The sequence below is a fragment of the Mobula hypostoma genome, chromosome 3 (assembly GCF_963921235.1).
Source record: "Mobula hypostoma chromosome 3, sMobHyp1.1, whole genome shotgun sequence".
In the NCBI taxonomy this organism is placed as follows: domain Eukaryota; kingdom Metazoa; phylum Chordata; class Chondrichthyes; order Myliobatiformes; family Myliobatidae; genus Mobula; species Mobula hypostoma.
The window spans coordinates 171,005,772-171,032,433 of NC_086099.1; the positions used below are offsets into that span (position 1 = coordinate 171,005,772).

Here is a 26,662-nt window from a genome sequence, read left to right on the forward strand (position 1 = left end):
AGTTTTAATTGGTTTAATGGTCCATAGTTCCAAAATTAATCAAGAAAAATTAAAAAATAGATCAAGAAAGGACACAACTGAACTGTAAAACTCTGACTTTAAGGGGTAAAAATATTACTTCTGAAGATAATATTTGCTTAACATTAGGGGACAGATCTGACTTCAGTTTTGGGTATCATGGCATAAAGAGGGGAGGTCATGGAAGATGCTGTGGCCAGCTATTTAGTCTGGTCTGGCAACACTGTACCAATAGATCATGTGCCTGCTATGTTTAATATTTTTATTTTATAATCGGCACGTAACTTCAATAAACAGAACCGGGACTTTCTCATCAAGTTGGTTAACACATTGAATCATTTTAAAATCCAGACGTAGAACTAAATTAATACTGATTCAGTCAGGAAAACGCAAGTGGTTTCACATTACTTGATGTTCCCCTTTACTGAATCCAGCTGGAATAATGCAATGGTTCATCATCATTTGTCTTTAAAGAAATTATCTCCAATGAATACCTCAAACTGACCAGAGGAATCACATCAGCTACGTAATCCAGTCTTTTGTGGTATTAATTACAATTAATATATTTTCAATGAGGTCCTGACATTTTGTCTTGGGTTATTAATATATGAACATTTTTCATCACAAAAAAAACTTCTGTTACTTCTGTGGAGATTTTAATACTAAAAGTTTAACATTTCTGTTCAAATTGTGGTACAATGATCCAGATGGAGTTAACAGATCATGCTGCAAAATTATTCCACAGGATTTTACTTAATGCGAATTTTAACATTTTCAATTATATATCATGCATTCTGAGCATATTTCATAAAATATTTTATTTATGTCCAGGGATTATATTGTCACATACAATTATCATTTATATATCTCTCAATATAATTTTGCGGTCATGGCTCCAATCTCATCCCTGTTATCAGGAAGACATTTATCAGAACCCTGAGACTCAACAGGAAGAAATAAAGAATAGACTGATTCATTCCAAAAAGTATTGGCAGAGAAGTGGCCTTTCCACCGATTTCCTGTCCACTGCTTTGAATCATAAGTGGTGCTTGAACAATGTAATTGGAGAAAAGCCAAACAAATACTAATTCTTTCTTGTGGGCAATTTCCACCAACAACAGGAAGAGTACAGGTTAATTAAAGTTGTATGTTGAGGTCTGAAAGGCAGTTAGTGGTGTCCACGCCAACGAGTGCATGAAACAAGGACTAAAGATGCAAGAAGTGAATCACAGCTTCTGGAGAAATTATACCTGAAAATAGTGCATATCGGTAATGCCATCTAGCCAAACTACAAATATTTTAAGTTACTTGATGAAAGGCGAAGATATGCCTTTCAATAATTCTGTGAAGACCTGAGCGGCAAAGCTCTTTTGCAGTGACTCCTTGACCACTTGTGGCCTCCTTGAGCTATTAACATTTTAAGATCTCTCTGCCAGATCAAGAAACTATATTTTTACATATGATCAGATCAAACAGAAGTTATTAGTTACAATGTGTAAACACAAAAGCACAAAATTGCTTCCAATAAGGGAAAATGAAAAGTTTAAAGTAAATTTATTATCAAAGTACATATACAAAACCCTGGGATTCTTGCGGGCAATCACATTAAATACAAGAAATACAATAGAATCGATGAAAGTCCACACCCAGCAGGATGGATAACAACTAATGTGCAAGAAATACAATGAACTGTGCAAATGCAAAATGAATGCGAAAAAAGGAATGATAATAATAAACAAACAATGAATATCCAGAACATGAGATGAAGAGTACTTGAAAGTGAGAACATAGGTTGTAGGAACAGTTAAGTGATGGGGTGAGTAAAGTTGAGTGAAGTTATCCACTCTGGTTTAAGAGGCTGGACCTGGTGGTGTGGGTCCTGAGTCTCCCATACCTTCTTGCTGGTGGCAGTCCTTGACGAAGGATGCTGCTTTCCTGAGACAATGCTCTGTGTAGATATGCTCAACGGTGGGGAGGGTCTTACACTTAATGGACTGGGCCCTATCCATGACTTTCTGTAGGCTTTTCTATACAAGAGCATTGGTGTTTCCATACCAGGAGGTGATGCAACCAGTCAATATACTCTCCACCACATATCTAAAGATATTTGTCAAAGTTTTAGAAAACACACTGAATCTCCGTAAACTTCTAAGAAGAACAGGGTGAGCTGCCTCAACAACTATCACCCAGTGGTACTCACATCTACTGTGATGAAGTGCTTTGAGAGGTTGGTCATGTCTACCATCAACTCCTATCTAAACAAGGACATAGACCCACTGCATTTTGTCTATCACCACAATAGATCGACAGTAGATGCAGTCTCACTGGTTCTCCACTCTGCCTTGGATTACCTGAACAATAGTAATACTTACATCAAGCTGCTGTTTATTGACTATAGCTCAGCACTCAACACAATCATACCCTCAGTTTCAATCAAAAAAACTCCAAACCTGGGCCTCTGTACCTCCCTTTGCAACAGGATCCTTGACTTCCTCACTGGGAGACCACAGTCTGTGCAGATCGGAAGTAACATCTCCTCTTTGCTGACAAGCAACGTTGGCACACCTCAAGGATGCTTGCTTAACTCAGTACTCTATGCTCTCTACATCCACAACTGTGTGGCTAGGCACAGCTCAAATGCCATTTATAAATTTGCTGATGACACAACTATTGTTGGCAGAGCTTCAAATGTTGATGAAGAGGCGTACAGGTGCAAGATAGATCAGCTGGTTAAGTGGTGTCACAGCAACAACCTTGCACTCAATGTCAGTAAGACCAAAGAGTTGATTGTGGACTTCAAGAAGGTTAAGTCAAGGGAACACACACCAGTCCTCACCAAGGGATCAAAATTGGATAGGGTGAGGAGTTTCAAGTTCCTGGGTTTCAACATCTGAGGATCTATCCTGAGCCCAACATATTAATGCAATTACAAAGGCGGCATGATAATGGCTATATTTCATTAGAGTTTGAGGAGAATTGGTAGGTCACGAAACACACTCACAAATTTCTACAGTTGTACTATGTACAGCATTCTAACTGGTTGCATCTAACTGGTATGGATGGGGCCCTGCACAGGATCAGAAGAAGCTGCAGAAAGTTGTAAACTTAGCCAGCTCCATCATGGGCATTAGCCTTCCCAGCATTCAGGACACCTTCATAAGGCAGTGCCTCAAAAACGAGGCATTCATCATTAAGGACCCTCATCAGCCAAGACATGCACTCTTCTTATTGCTACCATCAAGGAAGAGGTGCAGATGCCTGAAGAGACACACTCAACATTACAGGAACAGCTTCTCCCCCTCTGTCATCAGATTCCTGAATGGACAATGAACCCATGAACACTTCTTCAGTATTTTGCCTCACTTTTTTGCATTACTTATTTAATTTATTTTTATGTGTACACTTATTGTCATTTATAATGTACTGCTGCCAGAAAACAACAAATTTTGTGACATATGCCAGTGATGTTAAACCTGAAAGCTCAAGTGAGTATGCCTAGACTCTTTTGATATCTTTGAGGTTTGGTGCTTTATATTTTGTATTTTTCACTCATTTTTTTGCCGCTTGCTTGATTTGTTCTGTTTTTTGCACATTGGATGTTTGATTTTTTTGAACTGGTTTCATGATTTTCTTTGTTTTGTAGCTGTGGGAAGACGAATCTCAGGGTTGTATACTGTATAAATACTTTGACATTAAATGTACTTTGAATCTTTGAATCCCTAAATCTCGATTCAGATTCAGATTCTGAATGGAGGCATATATTTTGGGAAAAAACTGCTCTCCTTATGACATATTGTAGGCTTTTCCCAGAACCATCTCGCCTAACACTCTCCCCATCACTGCACTCTGCTAAGCGTACTTTTGTGAAACTGCGCTCCCACCTCTAACCCAATAAACATTGTCAACTCTTAAAAGTCCAAAGTAATATATTCCAAATTATTTCTCTGTATTGATTAGGGTTCTTAGTAATAATTCCCGTGATCTTACAATACAGAGCCTGTAGGATATTTTATAGGTAAGATGTAAAACATACCTCCTTCTCCCGATCCAGAGCCGTTTTCTGGAAAATAAACAGAAAAGAATAATCTTAGAGAAAATGTTCTTGGGGGTTAGTTGTTTCTTCACAGAGCTGCAAAACATGGATTATCACAGTGTTTAAAATTCCTTGTGAGTAAACCCTAACTGAATCCTAACAGGATTACATTGTTGTATCATGACAAACTTAAACAAAACTATGCAGCTAGAATACAGGATGGTTGCCAACGTACAATATAACAATATTCTGAACTTGTCACTAATTACAAGACAGCAGATCCGTTAATCTGTGGACAGAGATACATTAAAATTCTGCTTATTGCAATAATCCATGTAAGTAATGTCCTGCAGCAACTCTTTCAGTTTTATTGTACAGGTTTCCACTTCTGCATTATGCAGTTCTAAGTTGAGGGGTAAGAATTAACTTCTAGTTTTAATAATTTCTCACCATGTATTAATAATTTCAGCTTTGGACCCTAAACACATTGCAACAAATGAAATTTTCCTAAAACCAGCAACAGCAAAAACTGTAAAATATACAATTAAGTGAGCTTTTCATATAAAGATCCAAGTTAAAATACATCAAAACATTTGGTTGGATGACTGTGCAGGTGAATGCCAATGGTTCCTGAACATCACAATGAAGACAGAATAATTCCCAAGTTTCAGTTGCATGCTGAGATCAGTAGGCTTAGATAGGAACAGCAGGTGTTCAGTAGAGGGAGTTCCGTTCAGGTAAGTTACAGGCAAATGGGATTTTGGGAAGGGTTTAGAGAGCAGATATTACATGACAGAGAAGGAGGGCTGAGGGGAACTGAAGATACAAAAGACCAAAACATTTTATATTGGGCAAAGGGGCTAAAGCTAAAAATGCAAAATGCTCTCCTGTTTGGATCTATTTTATATCCATTGCTTCGTACTACCATCATTTGACCATAAGACCATAAGACATAATTAGGATGTAATAAGAGCAGAATTAGACCACCTGGCCCATTGAGTCTGCTCCACCATTCAATCATGGCTGATCCTTTATTTTCTCCTCAGTTCAACCCCAGTTCCCAGCCTTCTCCCCATAACCTTTGAAGCCATGTCTAATCAAGAACTTGGTGAGAAGTCGCGGGATGAAAGTAGATCAGACCTCTGAGTTAACATGGTGCTTGGCGCTAAGCTACATTTGCAAATTTAACCTTTTACTGTCCCTTCTATCTTCACCTCCCATTTTCGTACTTTAAAGAGCAGGTTAAGTTCAGATGGGGCAATTTGACATTTATTAAGTCTCCTGGCTGATTTTACTTGCTTAACTTTACTGGAATGGTAAGTTTAAAATTGACTCAGATCTGAGATATTAGCCTAGATGTTATCTTGCTGATGCCGATAGTTCGAACAAATATATAGTTCAACATCCTAGCAGAAATGCTAGGCTCAGATATATTTGTTTCCTCTACTGCAATTCAGGTCAATGGCTGTTCTGTGAGAGGGTATTGGCTCAGTTTCTCCCTCCACAGATGTTCCCTAACTTCATAGTATATTCAGCATTTTCCAATTTTAAATGTTACAGCACCAAATAAAAAAAGATAAGGCTGTGTTAAAAATTCTATAAACTTTTTATAGGTTTGATAATTAAAACAAAATTAGAACTCTTCCCTTAAACTTCTAATTTGTGTTCATGGAATTATTCATTTATATTGTTGCTTCTTGATTTCTTAAGCAGAGACTCTGCGAGAACCATAAGACAACAATGAACACATTTATTTCAGAAACATAAGCCGAATAGCAGCAGGAGTGTAGAATCTTGCCAATTTTAATTGATTTGTCTTAATTTCGCTCGGAGTAGGCCCTTCTGACCCTTTGAGGCATGTCGCCCAGCTACCCCCAGCAAACTCCATTAAGCTTAACCTAATCACGGGACAATTTACAATGGCCAATTAACCTGTCAGCTACGACTTTGGCCTGTAGGAGACCGGAGCATCTGGGGAAAACCCATGCACTCCACAGAGAAGACGTACAGACTCCTTACAACATTGCGTCAGAATTGAACTCCAAATCCCTGAGCTGTGATAGCGTTATATACATCATGAATATATACATCAGATGTTTCACACTTTTTTAGTGATTTGATTCTGCCTTACAGCATACCACTGAGATTAAATAGAAATTGTGCTTTAACTGTTACCTCACAACCACTTATTGTTATTGTCTGTAAGGAGATTATATTTTATGTACTGGTTTCAAACTGCATTTATACCTTTCATTACCAACCTTACCTACACAGCTTCTTCTAGTAAATTAAGTCTGAACAAAGCTATCAAAAATAATCAAGCCAAAAGGGACTCAAACAGAAAATGCTGGAAACATTAGCTGGCCTGGCAGTATTTGTGGATAGTGAAGCAGAGTTAATGGGTCAGATCAAAAGGGAGTTTGTTTATTAAATAACATAAAAGTAAGGAAGAATTTCTGATGAGGAGATATGTCACACCCAACTGTTCCCTTTGACTGCTTGGACAAAAATACTCCAAGGAATGATACTAAGAACCAAGGTACGACACATTTTCCACTGTTGAGTACATATTTGAGTCACCTGGTTTATCAACTGATATTGAAGTCTATGCTGCACAGACAGGAGTTCTACCAGGAGATAAAATTCCTGTTGATAAATCCTATTGCTAGAATCCCATCCCAACTTTTAAGACCACAAGATATAGGAGCAAAAGTTGGCCATTCAGCCTAACAATTCTGCTTCGCCATTCAATCATAGACTGATCCAATTCTTCCAGTCATCCCCTCTCCCCTGCCTTCTCACCATACCCTTTGATGCCCTGGCTAATCAAGAACCTATCTATTTCTGCCTTAAATTCACCCAATGACTTGGCCTCCACAGCCGCTCGTGGCAACAAATTCTAGACTTACCATCCTCTGACTAAAGTAATTTCTCTGCATTTCTGTTCTAAATGGATGTCCTTCAATCCTGAAGTTGTGCCCTCTTTTCCTAGACTCCCCTACCATAGGAAATAACTGCATATCAAATCTGTTCAGGCCTTTTAACATTTGGAATGTTTCTATGAGATCCCCCCTCATTCTCCTGAACTCCAGGGAATACAGCCCAAGAGCTGCCAGATGTTCCTCATACAGTAACCCTTTCATTTATGGAATCATTCTCGTGAATCTTCTCTGTACCCTCTCCAATGTCAGTATATCCTTTCTAAAACAAGCAGCCCAAAACTGCACACAATTCTCCAAGTGTGGTCTCATGAGTGCCATATACAGCCTGAACATCACATCCCTTCTGTTACATTCTATACTTCTAGAAATGAATGTCAAACTTTACATTCGCCTTCTGCACCACCAATTCAACCTGGATTTTAACCTTTAGGGTATATCGCACAAGGACATCCGAGTCCCTTTGCATCTCTGCATTTTGAATTCTCTCCCCATCTAAATAATAGTCTGCCCATTTACTTCTTCCACCAAAGTGCATGACCATACACTCTCCAACATTGTATTTCATTTGCCACTTCTTTGCCCATTCCCCTGAACTATCTAAGTTTCTCTGCAGGCTCTCTGTTTCCTCAACACTACCCGCTCCTCCACCTATCTTTGTATCATCGGTAAATTTAGCCACAAATCCATTAATCCCATAGTCCAAATCACTGACATACATTGTAAGAAGCAGCAGTCCCAACACCGACTCCTGTGAACTCCACTGGTAACCAGCAGCCAGCCAGAATAGGATCCCTTTATTCCCACTCCCTGTTTTCTGCCGGCCAGCCAATGCTCCACCCATGCTAGTAGCTTTTCACTTTGATGCAACATTGACCTGCAGCTGCAGCAATTCAATTTCATGGCAACTGTCAGGAGCAGCGACTTTCATCATTTTAGTGACCCTAACAATCCTCATCAAGCTTTACAATGAATGTTACTCAATGATTAATTAATAGAAAGCCCCAAAGAAAAGCCCCAGTAATAACACAAATTGCAAAAAAAATGCAGGCAACACCCAATTGACTTGGCAGTGTCCATGAAAAGAGAAGCGTTTCAGATCAAAGACTCTTCTTCTCAATTGGGCTGACTTCAACATTTTCTGGTAGCTTGCTTTCTCTCTTTCTATAAGATCTATCAGTTCTGCTGAAGGTCATTCATTCCTATTGGTGGCTCAGTTTTTCTTGACTGCTGGCATGGCCTGACCTGCCTGCCAGGCACTTCCTACAGCTCTGTTTACTTTCCTTAATTGTCTTTATTGTGTAATTTTTATATTTCTTTGTTCATCTTCTCTCTCATTCAAACTTGTCTTATTAATCTATCAACCAGATACCACTGTCAACCTCATATCACAATAGGAACCCAAGCCACATTTTAACAGAAATATTCCATCCATCTATACCTCCCTCCCACCTCCTCTGCGACCTGTTTTCGCTCCTTCACTGTTCTGAGAAAGAGTCTTTAATTTGATATCTTAAATTTATTTTACTTTTCACAGATACTGCCAGACACAGAGAATATAGAATATAGAACAGTACAACACAGTGCAGTCCCTTTGGCCCACAGTTACAATGCTTCCCTCCCATAGAGCCCTCCATTTCTCTTTCATTTATGTGCCTCGAATATCCCCTCTATACTTACCTCCAACCACATTAAAGTTATGCCCTCTCATATTAGCCATAAAAGGGTGGGCAGGGAGGTAAAAGGAATGGGGGCAGTGGCATCAGGGATAGTATCGTAACTATACAAAGGGAATTTGTGGAGGGATCATCCACTGAGTCAGTATGAGTTTAAGTCAAAAACAGGCACGGAGCAATCACTCCAGTGGGAGTATTCTATAGACCCCACTGCCCTCCTCCCAGTAGCAACAGAGACATTGAGGAGCTGATCAGGAGGCAGATTTTGAAAAGGTGCAAAAATAACTGGATTGTTGCCTTGGGAGACTTCAACTTCTTTAATACTGATTGGCACTTCCTTACTGCAAAATGTTTAGAAGGGGTGGAATTTGTTAGGTGTGACACAGGCTGACTAGGATAGAGGCCATACTGGATCTAATGCAATGAACCCCATCAGGCGACAGTTCTCTCAGTGGATAAACAGCTAAGGTACTACGACTCCTTGTCCTCCACCATAGATTTGTGCAGGGATAGGAGCAGATGCTATAGAAAAGTATTTAATTGGGGGAGGGTGAAGATATGAACAAGAGGAAAATGCATCGAACGACTGTGGAGTTTAATCATCGTTAACTCTTGAGTTTGGACTTTCCAGGTATCTGGTTTCAAAATTAAATACGTGCAAACTAAATGTTGAACAACAGCAATCATGTTGACTTTTGTTCAACTGGATGCACATCTTCATATTAAATAGGTAATCCTGGAAATTTTACATTGCTAGGACTAACTCAAACTTTTTCAAAGTTGTTGCAGGGGTCAATGCACTTCACAAATGATGCACCTTCAAAGTGTTGACAATTAATCGATTCAGCCAGGTCGATAGTTGTGGTGCCTTGTAGTTCATGGCAACTAGAAGCAGAGCATGGTGAAAGGACTGTGTCCAAGAGCACAGCTTTCTTTGTGATTTAACCTAGGTACACAGACATCCCACCCTGCAAAAACTCATTTCAGGGAGGAAGCACCCTGCCCCCCACATCCCCATATCCCCACCACCCCCCCATGGTCGAGCTCCAAGGGTGTATGTAATACTTTGTTTAGTGATTTTGCCAAATCTGTAAACCAAGTTGAGTATATGCAGAAAATGTGACATTAAAATATGTACTTATATTATATTATATTATCATGTTTATTCTGTTACAACTTTAAGTAAGTCTACAGGCAGTTTGGCATCATCAAGTAGGACATCAATAGCGTAGCTCCTTAGTGGCCAGCCAGCTAGTTTAAATAACATTAGCCATGCTAATGAACGAATGACACCTGTTAAACTCACCTCAACAGGTCTTTTACAATCTTAACCCACCATGGGCAATAGAAAAGTCACTGTTGCAACAGTGCAGCGAGCAACACTGTCATTATTTTTGAGGTCGACTGTAAAGCCCGCCCACAGAGAAAACTTATAGGTCTACTTAGCAGGGCTTCGCAATTGTTTTTGCACCGCAGACCGGTTTAATATTGACAATTTTCTTGCGGACCGGCCGACCGGGGCGGGGGTGTTAATCACAACCGGAATATAGGTGATAAGTCAATTGCATCATAACATTTTAGGTAACGTTTGGATATTAAACACACAGCGCATATTTTCCCCGTATGAACATATAAAATCATTGCAACACACCAATATCACTGAATCAATGGGAGCCCTGGGCTTGTTCTCCTGCAACAACACGGTCCTATCGAGGGGTGATGGGGGTTCCTTATGTCCAGTCTATTCCGCAATTTAGTTTTCGTTGCATTCATTGCAGAAGACCCCACTTCACAGAGATATGTTGGAAATGGAAGCAACGTTTTCAGTGCTTTTGTGGCTATCACAGAATATTCAGCCTTGACTTTGATCCAGAATGCCGGCAGAGATGTTATGTCAAACATACTTTTCAGCCCGCCGTCATTTGCAAGCTCGAGGAGTTGATTTTTTCCTGCGCTGACATGGATGATTCACTGGGGACATTCACAAATGGGTCACAGACCCATTCCTTTGCACGTCTTGGGTCACTGATGACCTCGTGTGCATTAAAATTCAACAGTGCGTAACAGGGAATGAGAAAAGGTACAGCTGACTCATATCGTTTCATATCGCCAAATCATATTGTTTCCTCACGGCTCGGTGGTTGGGGACCACTCTTAGCACGAAGAGAGACCAATCAGGATGCTCGCTCTCCCCCTCCCTCTCAAAAAAATCTATTTCCAGGATATTGTATATAATTTCCGGGCGTCAGGGAGCCACTACTGATATGCGGGAGACTCCCGGAACTTCCAAGAGAGGTGGGATGTCTGGGTACAGATACTGTGCCCAGGAGGCCATTCATAAAATAACTACTTAAGGGCTGCTGAAATTCTGCAATAACCTACACTGTTGACAATTGGCCATAAGACCATACGACAAAGGAGCAGAAGTTGGCCATTCGGCCCATCAAGTCTGCTTCGCCATTTTGTCATGAGCTGATCCATTCTCCCATTTAGTAAAACTCCTCAGCCTTGTCACCATAACCTTTGATGCCCTGGCTACTCAGATACCTATCAATCTCTGCCTTAAATACACCCGATGACTTGGCCTCCACTGCCGCCTGTGGCAACAAATTTCATAGATTCACCACCCTCTGGCTAAAAAAATTTCTTCACATTTCTGTTCTGAATGGGCGCCCTTCAATCCTTAAGTCATGCCCTCTTGTACTAGACTCCCCCATCATGGGAAACAACTTTGCCACATCCACTCTGTCCATGCCTTCCAACATTCGAAATGTTTCTATGAGGTCTCCCCTCATTCTTCTAAACTCCAAGGAGTACAGTCCAAGAGCGGACAAACGTTCCTCATATGTTAACCCTCTCATTCCCGGAATCATTCTAGTGAATCTTCTCTGTACCCTCTCCAACGTCAGCACATCCTTTCTTAAATAAGGAGACCAAAACTGCCCACAGTACTCCAAGTGAGGTTTTACCAGTGCCTTATAGAGCCTCAACATCACATCCCTGCTCCTATACTCCATTCCTCTAGAAATGAATGCCAACATTGCATTCGCCTTCTTCACCACCGACTCAACCTGGAGGTTAACCTTAACGGTATCCTATACGAGGACTCCCAAGTCCCGTTGCACCTCAGAACTTTGAATTCTCTCCCCATTTAAATAATAGTCTGCCCATTTATTTCTTCTGCCAAAGTGCATAACCATACACTTTCCAACATTGTATTTCATTTGCCTCTTTTTTGCCCATTCTTCCAAACTATCCAAGTCTCTCTGCAGACTCTCCGTTTCCTCAGCACTACCGGCCCCTCCACCTATCTTCGTATCATTAGCAAACTTAGCCACAAAGCCATCTATTCCATAATCCAAATCGTTGACGTACAATGTAAAAAGAAGCGGCCCAACATGGACCCTTGTGGAACACCATTGGTAACCGGCAGCCAACCAGAATAGGATCCCTTTATTCCCACTCTCTGTTTCCTGCCAATCAGCCAACACTCTATCCACGTATGTAACTTTCCCGTAATTCCATGGGCTCTTATTTTGTTAAGTAGCCTCATGTGTGGCACCTTGTCAAAGGCCTTCTGAAAATCCAAATATACAACATCCACTGCATCTCCCTTGTCTAGCCTACTTGTAATTTCCTCAAAAAATTGTAATAGGTTTGTCAGGCAGGATTTTCATTTAAGAAATCCATGCTGAGTTCTACCTATCTTGTCATATACCTCCAGGTACTCTGTAACCTCATCCTTGACAATCGACTCTAACAACTTCCCAACCAACGATGTCAAGCTAACAGGTCTATAATTTCCTTCTTGCTTCCTTGCTCCCTTCTTAAATGGCGGAGTGACATTTGCAATCTTCCAGTCCTCTGGAACCATGCCAGAATCTATTGACTTTTGAAAGATCATCGCTAATGCCTCCACAATCTCCATAGCTACTTCCTTCAGAACGCGAAGGTGCATTCCATCTGGTCCGGGAAATTTATCTATCTTTAGACTATTCAGCTTCCTGAGTACTTCCTCTGTCGTAATTGTGACTGCGCACACTTCTCTTCCCTGCCACCCTTGAGTGTCTGGTATGCTGCTGATGTCTTCCTCAGTGAAGGCTGATGCAAAATACTCGTTCAGTTCCTCTGCCATCTCCTTATCTCCCATTACAATTTCTCCAGCATCATTTTCTATTGGTCCTATATCTACTCTCACCTGTCTTTTACTCCTTATATACTTGAAAAAGCTTTTAGTATCCTCTTTGATATTATTTGCTAGCTTCCTTTCATAGTTAATCTTTGCCCTCTTAATAACCTTCTTAGTTTCCTTTTGTAAGCTTTTAAAAACTTCCCAATCCTCTGTCTTCCCACTAATTTTTGCTTCCTGGTATGCCCTCTCCTTCGCTTTAACTTTGGCTTTGACTTCTCTTGTCAGCCACGGTTGCATCCTTTTTCCATTTGAAAATTTCTTCTTTTTTGGAATATACCTGTCTTGCACCTTCCTCACTTCTTGCATAAACTCCAGCCACTGCTGCTCTGCTGTCCTTCCCGCCAGTGTCCCTTTCCAGTCAACTTTGGCCAGTTCCTCTCTCATGCCACTATAATTTCCTTTACTCCACTGGAATACTGACACATCAGATTTCGGCTTCTCTTTTTCAAATTTCACAGTGAACTCAATCATGTTATGATCACTGCCTCCTAAGGGTTCCTTCACCTCAATCTCTCTAATCACCCTGGGTTCATTTCACAATACCCAATCCAGTACAGCCGATCCCCTAGTGGGCTCAACAACAAGCTGTTCTAAAAAGCCATCTTGCAGACATTCTACAAATTCTCTCTCTTGAGATCCAGTGCCGACCTGATTTTCCCAATCCACTCGCATGTTAAAATCCCCCACAATTATCATAACACTGCCCTTCTGACAAGCCTTTTCTATTTCCTGTTGTAATTTGTAGTCCACATCACTGCAGCTGTTTGGAGGCCTATAAATAACTACCATCAGGGTCCTTTTACCCCTGCGATTTCTTAGCTCAACCCCTAAAGATTCTGCGCCTTCTGATCATATATCACCTCTTTCTAATGATTTAATATAATTTCTTACCAATAAAGCCACGCCTCCCCCTCTGCCTACCTTCCTATCCTTCCGATACACCGTGTATCCTTGGACGTTCAGTTCCCAGAGACATGCATCCTTTAGCCACGTCTCAGTGATGGCCACAATATCATACCTGCCAATCTGCAGCTGTACGACAAAATCATCCACCTTATTCCTTATGCTGCGTGCATTTAAGTATAACACCTTAAGACCAGTATTTGATACTTCTCGCTTTGATTTCACTGCAACTTTATTGCACTGCAACTCATCCCAATGGCTACAAATTTGCTCCATCACCTGCCTGTCTTTCCTGACATCTTTACTGCTCACTATCTTAGATTTATTTCTGTTTTCCCCTTCCTCCGCTCTATTATTCCGGTTCCCATCCCCCTGCCAAATTAGTTTAAACCCTCCCTAACAGTTCTATTAAACCTTCCCGCCAGGATATTGGTCCCCTTCGGGTTCAGGTGTAACCTGTCCATTTTGAACAGGTCATACTTCCCCCAGAAGAGATCCCAATTATCCAAGAATCTGAAGCCCTGCCCCCTGCACCAGTCTCTCAGCCACGCATTCATCTGCCTGATCCTACTTTTCTTGCCCTCGCTAGCCTGTGGCACAGATAGCAATCCCGAGATTACTAGCCTGGAGGTCCTGCTTCTCAGCTTCCTTCCTAACTCCCGGAAATCTCTCTTCAGGACCTCCTCCCTTGCCTTATCTATGTCATTGGTACCAACATGTACCAAGACAACTGGCTGCTCGCCCTCCCCCTTCAGAATATTCTGGACCCGATCCGAGACACCCCGTACCCTGGCACCTGGGAAGCAACACACCATGCGGGTATCTCTATCAGGCTCACAGAATCTCCTGTCTGTTCCCCTGACTATGGAATCCCCTATGACTACCCCATTCCTCTTCTCCCTGCTTCCCTCCGGCACAACAGCGCCAGGCTCAGTGCCAGAGACCTGGTCACCGTGGGCGTCCCCCGTCAGGTCATCCCCCTCAACAGTATCTAGAACAAGATTTTTGTTGCTGAAAGGGACAGCCACAGGTGTGCTCTCCACTATCAGGGCATTTCCCTTCCCTCTCCTGACAGCCTGAGGCAAATTGCTTACAGTCTGGAAGAATGTAGATTAAGGGGGAAGTGAGCTAATGTCACAGGATGCATTCTTTAGTGCACAGAGCCATCTCCATGAAACTGCAATTAACGTAAATAAATGAATTTCCCCCAGGGTCTTAGCATGGCTGTGCAGAATCTGGATGCTGCCTCTGGTGCCTTAAAATGAATGTTAGAGACCTTAAGCCCAATTTATACTTCTGCGTCAAATGTACACCATAGGTACTGCATACCCTACACTGTACCGTATGCCATAGGGTGACGCGCACCTCCCCAAAAATGTAACTCATGCATCGCGGCGACGCAGACCACAACAACTGTGATAGGTCCGCCTGGTAGCATCGCATTTCCTCATACGCATTTCTGGTTGCTTTTCTCTGCCATGTCTGTACACTGATGCAAAATAAATGGTTGGAGACGATGAACCACATTGTCAAATCTACCTGCTGACATCTGGAAGTATTTGAAATGCATTTCCTCATCCATGTCTCTCACAAAGAAACTCAACACAGTGGCATAGAAATCCCACCGCCAACTAGTGTTTTGGCGGTAAATTGCAAACCGATGCAGACACAACTACGCAGGCTCACCACGGTGTAGGGCTATGCAAAAGTATAAATCAGGCCGACTGCGTAGCCCATACGCACAAGTATAAATCAGCCTTTAGCCTGGAACGTCACCTGATTAGCACTAACTGCACTTCATTATGGTGGCACAAGTGAAGTACAGCCGACACAGTATAACAACGGACTCCAAGAACCACTGAGGCCATTGACTAAGGGCATTTCAACAGTAAGAACAGGAATATGAGCAGCCTCCTGAGATAACTGCTCAATTTTCAGCAGTAGAAGAGATAAACGAAAAAATTTTCACATGTATGTCACAAATGATTGAGAAAATGTTGAGCTGTTAAATTTCCAATGTTCCAGTTGAGATGGAATTTTATCATTTTCCATCGATTTTTCCCAATGCGAGCTCTTGCTTACCAAACGTCCTTTCAGTTAGTTGCAGGAATAGGAAAATGAGCTGATTAGGATGTTGAGGAGCTGCACAGGGTGAATCACAGAATTGTTACGGCACGGAAAGAGCCCATCAAATCTCTGCTGCTTCCAGCTACAGAATCATATCCTTTCCTGCACCTTCTCTATAACCTTGCAAATTATTCTCTCTTTTATAGGCTTAGATTAAATATACTACCACCACTCTTACAAACTTTGAGTTGCAGATCATAACTGTTCTTGCATATCTTTTTCCTTCCATCTCTCCTTTTTATCTTTGACTCAGCATTTTAAAACTGTGTCTCTTGGTTTATGAACATCTACTTATGGGAAGTGATTTCCTCTATTTATCCAACCTAAATCTTACAGCTATTATCCCCCATTCCTGGAGTCATCCTTTTTGCAGCTCTCCAAGACCGTAACCACACCAATTCAATGTAACTTCTCTGCTTTTGCATTCTTTGCTTCTAAATTTTTGGATTTGTTTATTTTATCAAACTTTATGGGGCTTTGTTGAATTTTTTTGAAAATCCATGACAACATGTTCATTGCATTTCCTTCATCAATTTTCTTAATTAGTCACATCAAAGAGTTAATGTGGAGAAATTTGGCATAGGAGATCACACAGCCTATTGGAAAAAATATATTTAAGTAAAAGAAAGCACTGTTTTTGTGATACATTTGTTCAGTATATTCTCATTAATGGAATGGGAATTGATTGTAGGACTATGTTCTATCAGTGGTTTTATGCTAGGGGATGGGATGTGAGACAAGAGGAGAGTGTCTACTTAATGCATTAGAGTATCAGTCCAATGATAGTAGCTAATTGAACTGCATGGCTATGATTGTATCCTTGGCAATATAAATAACTGAATTACCCATTTCTTTAATTCCTCCTCCTCTCCTCCTGTAACCATTACACAGATATGTTTTTAAACTGTAGTTATTATTATAAAACTGGCAAAATAAGCAACTTTTTTGACAGAAGAACTGGCTTGTCAATGTCAATACTAAAAGCAACACTTTATTTATCCACCACAGTACAGTTATGTCTTAAAGTACCTACATTAATATTTTACAAAACCAATTATTCTGTGCATGTTAGTGTTTACAGAAAATCCAATCATTACATTTATTAAGGGTTCTCAATGTAGGAAATGAATTTTAAAGCAATATTTGTATCCAGAAGATACCCATTTACCATAATTTAATGTTCATTATCTCTGACAAAGTCATTAATCAGGATCTTCAGTTAACAGCCTTGTCACAGGAAGCCAGCCTTTCAATATGACTGCATTCCTTTAATGAATGAAAGGTTCACAATCAGGAGACAATAATTTAACTGACATTTTGCACTATTCACAAGCGCTGGGTGACCATTATAGCAAAGTCTCTTCTTGTAGAAGGAGGAATGTGGAGCAGACAAACTGCACACATCAAGATTGCACAAATATCTGAGTGAAAATTTGTCTTGCATGGAAATAAAAACTGAGCTGTTATCAATCTGCAAATTTCAAAGGCAAAGCTAAAGGACAATTTTCAACATTAGTTGCCATTTTTTTTAATCATCCATATTGTAGGACTGACCAATCTACACACCAGAGAGTACAATGAGCAGACTTCTTTTTTTCAAAATTATGTCGGCTGAGATTAAAATGTTGGCAAAGGGACTGTGAGAATTTTCATACTTGTTAAATATTTCTCTGAGTTCTTTTTCTTCAGACTGGGAAAACAGAGGCCTCAGCTTAATGGGCTATTCAAAGGCAGAGAACGCCTTCTGTACAGAAGTAATTATGCTCTAATGTCTCTGTGTGAGGCGTGAACTCATGACTTATGCCTCAGATGTGAGAATGCCACCACCGAGCCAAACAGCAAGAAATTCCAGACAATAAGATTAAAAATGATGAGTACCCTGACGCTGCACTGAAAGAACAAGCTACATTTATGTACAAAATATCACATGCTCTTGATATTCCATAGGACATTGTAAGGGTAAATTTTTGAAATGCATTTACAATTATAAAACAGGCAAAAGAAGCAGCAGGTAACAAGATAAAGCACCAGTTAATCTGTTTTCTTTGATGTTTGCCTTAACTGAATGATGTCTTACAATCTATTATGTCTCACTGTCAGGATCTCATTTTATTGTCTCATCCAATAATGCAGTCATCTCTCACTACTGGATCTGAGATGGGAGCACTGTAAATGAGTTCAAGATGATACCAATTGATGAACAAATAGGAGTGTGTAATTCATGAAATGTTACAAGAGTTTTTAATTCATCCTGGAATTATACTTTGTGGAATAGAACAAACAAGGCAAGGTAGCAGCTATACTTCATTGGGAGTTTTTTTTTTGGAGATTTGGTATGTCACCAAAGACTCGAGCAAATTCCTACCAATATACCCCATGGATTCTAACTGGTTGCATCACTATCTGGTATGGAGGGTCAGAAAAGGCTACAGAAAGTGGCAAAGTCAGTCACCTCCACCATGTGCACTAGTCTCCACAGCAGCAAAGACATCTTCAAAAGCCAATGCCTTAAAAAGGCAGCACCCATCATTAAAGACCCTCATCACCCAGGGCATGCCCTCTTCTCATTGCTGCCATCATGGAGGCGATACAGGAGCCTGAATGCACATACTCCATGCTTTAGAAACAGCCTCTTCCTCTCTGCCATCAGATCTTTGAATGGACAGTTAATCCATGTACACCACCTCATTACTCTTTTCTTTGCTCTCTTTTTGCACTACCTATTTAATTATCTATTTCTTATTGTACTTTATTTTTTATTATTATATATTACAATGTACTGCTACTACAAAACAACAAATGTCATGACATATGCCAATGATATTAAACCTCTAAATACATAACAATATTGAAGCACAATTGGAAGACACAGGTTCTTGGCATAATACATATAGAAAATGCATAAAAAGGGTATGGTGAAGATTCACTGAGATTACACCAAGAGCGGCAGATTTCAATTTAAAGGAAGTACTTACAACTCTGGCCTATAAAGTCTCCTGCATGTACAAATCCATATTGAATTAGAATTGTATTTTAGGATCTTAATAAGCTTGTGTTAGCCTGAAGCGGAGGTATTCTATGTAAACAACTTGTCCTCTCACCTCTTTCCTTCCCAACATTCAGGAACCCAAACAATCATTCCAGCTGATGAAATGATCCACTTGCATTTTTCTGAGTTCATAATAGTCATAGTCATAGTCATACTTCATTGATCCCGGGGGAAATTGGTTAAAAGATCCTCAGCTCGTAACCCAGCATGGATGGAAAGCCTGCAGGGGAGCCGGCTGGATTCGAACAGTCTCCTCTGCACTGGAGACACCAAATGAAGGTGGTTTGCAGAACACCTGTGTTCAGTTAGCAGGAGTGACCTGAGCTTCCCATCACATGCCAATTTCATTCCTCATCGCACTAGTCTGTGTTACCTCATACTGTCACAACGAGGCTCAATGCAAACTTGAGGAACAGCATCTGATCTTCCATCTGAGCACGTTGCAGTCTTCCAGATTCAGTATTGAATGGTACAGTTTCAAATAACTTGATTTCTCTGTCACTCTATCAATTATCCACCTGTAATATTAACTCAGCTTGTTTTTTTTTAACCCTCCACTGCCCTGCGAGTGGAAGACATACCCAGATTTATCTGGTGGGCAGGACCTATTTCTTTGCATTTCACAGCCCCATATTCATTTAAGTTTTTTTATCTATGTTCTCACTCTCTACCTGCTCCCATTTACTTATGACCAGATAACCTTGTTTGCAGCTGGGTCACCCTAGTTTTATCCTGTCAGAGATATCCCTTTCCCCAACCACTTTGCAGCTTCACAAGCTTCTTTAGTCTCTTTTTCACTTCTGACCTACAGTCTCTGACCCAAAACATTGATTCTGCTTCTCTTCCTACAGGGTGACCTGTTGACCATTTCCAGCATTTTCTGTTTCTGTTTGATATTTCCAGCGTCTGTGTTTCCTATTTTCACTGATAAGGGAGGAAGACTAAGAGGAGGACTGCAAAGAGTAAAAACTGTTGAAAACTAGGGATGTGTAAAGCTCTGTGACATGAGAAGATGAAACAGGTTTTGTAAGAGAGATGGCCAGGCACTCTGAGATCAGGGGCTGGATGTTGGCTGTCATCATTAACGTTAAAGATTTAAATATTCCACAAGGAGCTCATCTCAGATTCCCCCCTTTTTGGCAGCACATGCTTACTTAGGCCCTGTAACCTTTTTTTTTAATCACCTGCAGAATAAAACTTTACTTGAAGAATATTACAATTAGAGCAATGGATGTAAATGCTATAATAACCACAATTACAGAATGCAAAGTGAATTCAGGAAGTAGGTGCTAGGTTAAAGGACAGGACCCCCCAGGGTTACAATCTCAGAATTGTTACCCCCACTACTTGCCAATGAGGTAAGAAATAGGAAGCTCATACAGTTTAACGTGTGGCTAAGGAGAGAGAGCATCAGATTTTTGGATCATTGGGCTCTCTTCCAGGGAAGGTGGGACCTATAAAGAAGGGACAGTTTGCACTCGAAGTGGAAGGGGACTAATATTCTAGTGTGAAGGTTTGTTAAGCCTACATATAAAGCCACGAATCAAATACTGAAACATGGTGAGACTAATATTCTGAGCTGCATATATTTCAATGCAAGGAGTATAATAGGAAAGATAGGTGAGCTTAGGACATGGATCAGCATGTGGAATTATGACATTATAGCCATTAGTGAGATTTGGTTGCAGGAGGGGCAGGACTGGCAGCTCAGTGTTCCGTTGTTTCAGACGTGTTGAAGCAGGGGGGATTAAAGGGGGAGGGGTGGCATTTCCAGTCAGGGAAAATGACATGGCAGTGCTCAGAAAGGGCAGACTGGAGAGCTCATTGAGTGAGGCTAATGGATAGAAATGAAGAATAAGAAAGGTATGACCACATTGATGAGATTATATTATGGACCACCCGACGTCCACTGAATTTAGATGAGCAAATTTGTAGAGAGATCGCGGACTGTTCCTAGAAACATAAGGTTGTGATAGTAGGTTATTTTAACTTACCACATATTGACTGGGACTCCCATACTGTAAAAGGACTGGATGGGAAAGAGTATGTCAAATGTGTTCAGGAAAGCTTCTTTATCAGTACATAGAAGTCCCAATGTGATAGAAGATCTCCTATTCGGGAATAAGACAGGCCAGGTGACAGGTTTGTGTAGGGAACCACATTGCATCTAGTGATCGTAATGCCTATAGTTTAAAGGAAATTATGGAAAAGGATAGGTGGTTGAAATTCTAAATTGGGGAAATGACAATTTTGATGTTAACAGAAAGGATCTGGCAAGTATGGATTAGAATATGTTGTTTTCTGGAAAAGAAGTACTTGTTAAGTGGGAGGCCTTCAAAAGTGGAATTTTGAGACTACAGAGTTTGTGTATTCCTGCCAGAATAAAATACAATGATAACAGGTTTAGGGAACCCTGGTTTTCAAGAGATATTGAGGCTCCAGTTAAGAAAAAGAAGGAGGTGCATAGCAGGTATAGGCAGGTAGGAATAAATGAGATGCTTGAATGCAAGAGAACACTTCAAAAGGAAATCAGGAGAGCTAAAAGAAGATATGAGATTGCTCTAGCAGACATGGTGAAAGTTAATGCAGACATTGCAGGGGCCCTAGTAGAGATATTTAAAATATCCTTAGCCACGGGTGAAGTGCCAAGATTGAATGATAGCTAATGCTGTTCCCTTGTTTAAGAAAAGCTCTAAGAATAAGTTTGGAAATTATTGGCTGATGAACCTGACATCAGTAGTGGGATATTTATTGTAAGATATTCTAAGGGACTGGATACAAGGTATTTGGAAAGACAGAGACCGATTCGGGATAGTCAACATGAAATAGAAAGCTCATACAGTTTAACATGTGGCTAAGGAGAGACAGCATCAGATTTTTGGATCATTGGGCTCTCTTCCAGGGAAGGTGAGACCTATAAAGAAGGGACAGTTTGCACTTGAAGTGGAAGGGGACTAATATTCTAGTGTGAAGGTTTGTTAAGCCGACATATAAAGCCACGAATCAAATAGTGAAGCATGGTGAGACTAAAGTTCTGAGCTGCATATATTTCAATGCAAGGAGTATAATAGGAAAGATAGATGAGCTTAGGACATGGATCAGCTTGTGAAATTATGACATTATAGCCATTAGTGAGATTTGGTTGCAGGAGGGGCAGGACTGGCAGCTCAGTGTTCCGTTGTTTCAGACGTGTTGAAGCAGGGGGGATTAAAGGGGGAGGGGTGGCACTTCCAGTCAGGGAGAATGGCATGGCAGTGCTCAATCAGGGCAGACTGGAGTAAACCTTGGAAACTCTTACTCTGTGCACTCCTTCCTACTTTTTAAATTAATTCTGATCTCTTTTCCCATTAAAGAATCACTATAAAATCCCAGAATCATTATAACAGGGAATGAAGTTAGTCAGCTCATTCTGTCTGCACTGGGTCTCTACCTAAACAATTCTCTGACCCTTTCTCCATAATCCTGCAGATTTTTATTCATGATACATTTTTCCACTTCCCTCTAGAAGGCCACAAAGGAGGCCTTGGAGCATTCATCTCATGCCGTATGTAGAAAATACACTCCAGATTTTTGAACCTCTAATCTCTTATCTTTGACCCTTTCATCTTGGGAAAAGTCTCTCATTATTCATTCTCCCCAGAACAAACCTCATTATTTTATAAAATGGTAATTTTATTTAAGGATTAATTCTGCATAATATATAGAAGAAACTATAGAGGTTGCAGTACAAGAATACTAAGTTGTCTTTGCCTATATGTTGGTCTGGACTTTCCCCTAGGGAAACTTTGGTGTTGGATATGCAGTAGGTGACACATTAGTATGCTTACAAGGGCACCAAAATTGGTGGTGTGGTGGACAGTAAAGAAAGTTGTCTAAGATTACATCATGATCAAGATCAAATGGGAAAGAAGCAAAGGAATGGCAGATAGAATTTAACTCAGGGAACTGCAAAATCATGCATTTTGAGAAGTTAAAGCAGAGCAAAACTTACATAGTAAATAGAAGGGCCTTGGAGAACGTAGTAGAAAAGGTAGAAACACTCTGAGAGTGGTGACACTGAGGGAAAAGTGGGGAGGAAGGCCTTTATCGGACAGGGAATTGAGAACAGGAGTTGCGATGTCATGTTACATTTGTATAGGACATTGGTGAGTCTGTACCTGGAATACTGTGTTCAGTTCTGATCACCATACTATCAGAAGAATGTGATTAAGCTCGAGAGGATTCAGAAAAGATTAACAAGGTGTTGCTGCTGGTAGAGGGCTTGAATGGGACTCTTTTTCCTGGAACAAAGGAATCTGAGTGGTGACCTTGTAGAGGTTTATAAAATTATGATAGTCTTAGAAAAGCTGGATTGCTAGTCTTTTCTCCTCTAAAGCCTTAAACTAGAGGGTATAGGTTTAAGGTGAGAAGGGAAAAATTTAAAAAGACAAGCTAGTGGGTGTATGGAACAAGCTGCCAAAGGAAGTGGTAGTGGGGGTAAAATGATAATGTTTAAAATACATTTGGATGGGCTAATGGATAGGAAATGTTCAGAGAGATATGGGTCAAATGCAGGTAAATGGGACCAGCTCAGGAAGGTACGAGTTGAGCAGATAGCATTTTGCCATATTGTGTAACTCTTCCAATCCATGTCTCTGTGGTTGGAGTTAGATTTCCAGCTATAGTCCTGCCTCACAATGGCACATTCCTGCCACACTCCAGGCACACAATTAGAGACCGAGAAACTGATTGAAATCCTGATCCTCAGCCTCACCTCCTGTCCACCACCTTCCACAGAAGGGTTGATCAGAAGCTGGGTGGTCTAGCGTCCTTGTAAAGCAGTGAGTAAACTTTATCATGCTACAGCAAGGCTTGAAATCGCAATTGAATTTCCTATTTGATTAACTTCCATGGCAGGTAAAGTGGATATAATCGTTAACCTTGGATATATAGTTAGTAAAGCCCTTCAGATAGGTATCCGTCAGTAGATATGTTCACTTCAAGCGGAAATAATTACATCAATGAATCACAATAATTGTGTTGTAGACAGCAGAACATATTTCTCATTATATCCATTTCCCAATACATAATACTCACCTGTGTAACAAGGGCTGTCTGTGACTGCTATGATCTCTTTTTGATGCATGCATGCAGCTAGCCTCATGAAACATTCATTCTGGTAGGTGTCTCCGTTAGATGCACAAACCGGGATGTAACGTTTATGGCACTGAAACATACAAAGGTTAGTTACATTATATATGTGGATCATGATATGTTTCTTCTTTCAAGGTTGACCCTTGATAAAACAACACAGCAATAACTTTAAGATGAATCAAAAACAGCTAGGATAAAAAAAAAAGCTCAGTGTACTTCAGTCAACGGCATTTATTAAATGCCACAAAACGTAGGACAATAGTGGTGGAACAGGTTTTATGGCCCTCCATGTTTGTGACGGCCATGATATCAACTTAAACTATTTCCATCTGCCTGCATAATTTCCATATCCTACTTTTCCTTGGCTGTTTATGTGCCTGTCTAACTTTGTAAAAGTCACTATTATACCTGCTTCAATTGCTTCACCTGGCACCTACTACTCTCTGTATAAAAAAACTTACATTACACATCCTCTGAATACTTTATCCCTCACACCTTATACCCATGTCCTCTAGTATTTGACATTTCAACTTTGGTAAAAAGACTCTTGCTATCTACTAGTATCAAGTCTACCCTTAGCCTCTGATGCTCCAGTGTAAACAAAGGTTATCCATCTCCTCCTCTTTACATTTAACAGCCTCTAATCCAGCCAGTAGCCTGATAAATCTCTTCTGCACCTTCTCAATATCTACCACATCCTTCATATAACACGTATCCAAATCAGCACACAATATTCCAAGTATGACCTAGGTACATTTTTACACAGCTGCAATATGACTTTCCAACTTTTGTCCTCAGTGCCCCAATTGATGAAGGCAAGCACACTGTAGGTCTTGTTTCCCACCTTACCCATTTGTGCTGCTACTTTTGGGGGATTATAGGCTTGCACCCCAAATTCATCCGTACATCAATTCTCCGATGATCCTGCCATTTATTGTATATTTTTCTCTTGTGTTCGACCTCCCAAATTACAACACCTCACATTTCTCCACAAAAAGTTCCATCTGTCATTTCTCTGCCCAAATTTCCACCTTCTGTATCCTTTGATAACCTTTCTCACTACCCATAACTCCGCCCACATCAGTAAACTTAGCAATCAACCCACCAACATTTTAATCCAGATCATTTATATATAATCATGGTACTGATCGGTGCTGAACACCTATGTTGGTACATGGAGCTTAGAAAAATAGAGGGTAATGCGCTAGGAAAATTCTCGGCAGTTTCTAGAGTAGGTTACATGGTCGGCCCAACATTGTGGGCTGAAAGGCCTGTAATGTGCTGTAGATTTCTATGTTATCTGTTCTATGAACATCACTGATCACAATCCTTTAGTCAGATGAACACCCCTCCACCACTACCCTTTGTCTTCTATGTCTAAACCAATTTTGTATCCAATTAACCAACCCGCTGTGAATTCCATATGACTTAATCTTCAGGTCCAGCCTAAAATGAGGGACCTTGTCAAATGCTTAGAGAAGTCCACGGAGAATATCCACTGACCTACCCTCAGCAGCCATCTTTGTCACTTCCTTCAAAAAGTCAGGACCTACCCAGCACAAAACCAGACAGACTATCCCGATTAAGTCCATACTTTTTGAAATGCAAGTACCTTCCTGGCCATAAGAATTTTTTCCAATAAATTCCTTTTCACTGATTTAAGAGTCATCAGTCTATAAGCTCCTGAACTTCTTAAGGAAAGGAACAAAATTGGTTATTCAAAGTCAATTTCACTTTTCACACATTTCTCTAAATTATCTTCTTTTCCTTCATCACCTTCTCAGAGAGGGCATTTCATATATTCACTGTGCAAATGTGCAATCCCAAAATTTGTTTGAATCCCAGCCTCAATGTGCTCAATGGTGCCCTTTAAAGTTTAACACCACCGGAATATGTGGAGTTGGTCACAAGATAGGTTATTGGTCTCACACAAGTGGCACAACTGCTGCCTGCCAGACACTGTGACCTTGCTTTACCTGTGAAGGATGTTGGGTAGGAGTAATGATGAGATGTGCTGAGTTAACCATCACTCTTATGTTTGGCTCTGGCATTGGTATAATTGGCTCAATGAGCAATAGTAGATCAAGCTACATGCCAAAAGAAAAATCAGCTTATCTAATATCTTTGCCTGGCTTTTGCATAAAGGAACAACTGTAATTTTGATTTTTGATTTTGAAATTGATAGAAATATAGTAATGATTTCTCAATAAGCTCACCCAGTGAAGAAAGAATATAAATTGATACAAATTCAGCTCCTCTACGTGCTTGTAAATATTTCATTCTGTACAGTTTCACTGTTCTGCAGCTAATTTCAAAAAGTCTGCATTCCAAACGTCAATGGAGAAACAGAATGGAACGGGAGTTGTTGTTTTTTGTTGTCATATGTACAGACATCCCACCTCTCCCGGAAGATCCGGGAGTCTCCCGCATATCGATAGTGGCTCCCTGACGCCCGGAAATTATATACAATATCCTGGAAATAGATTTTTTTTGAGAGGGAGAGCGAGCATCCTGATTGGTCTCTCTTCATGCTAAGAGTGGTCCCCAACCACCGGGCCGTAAGGAAACAATATGTTTTGGCTATATGAAACG

General features: G+C 40.5%; 1 protein-coding gene across 2 annotated transcripts in view; it reads right to left on the bottom strand.

Annotated features, from left to right (window-relative positions):
• Window positions 1-26,662, bottom strand: part of LOC134344387 (tomoregulin-1-like) — a 304,218-nt gene that overhangs the window by 79,781 nt on the left and 197,775 nt on the right. For both annotated transcript variants that reach the window (XM_063044092.1, XM_063044091.1), the window contains 2 exons: window positions 24,014-24,143; window positions 4,052-4,078 (listed from right to left, as the gene is read on the bottom strand). In XM_063044092.1, the coding sequence (XP_062900162.1) occupies window positions 4,052-4,078; window positions 24,014-24,143 (157 nt within the window). The remainder of the gene's footprint in view (window positions 1-4,051; window positions 4,079-24,013; window positions 24,144-26,662) is intronic.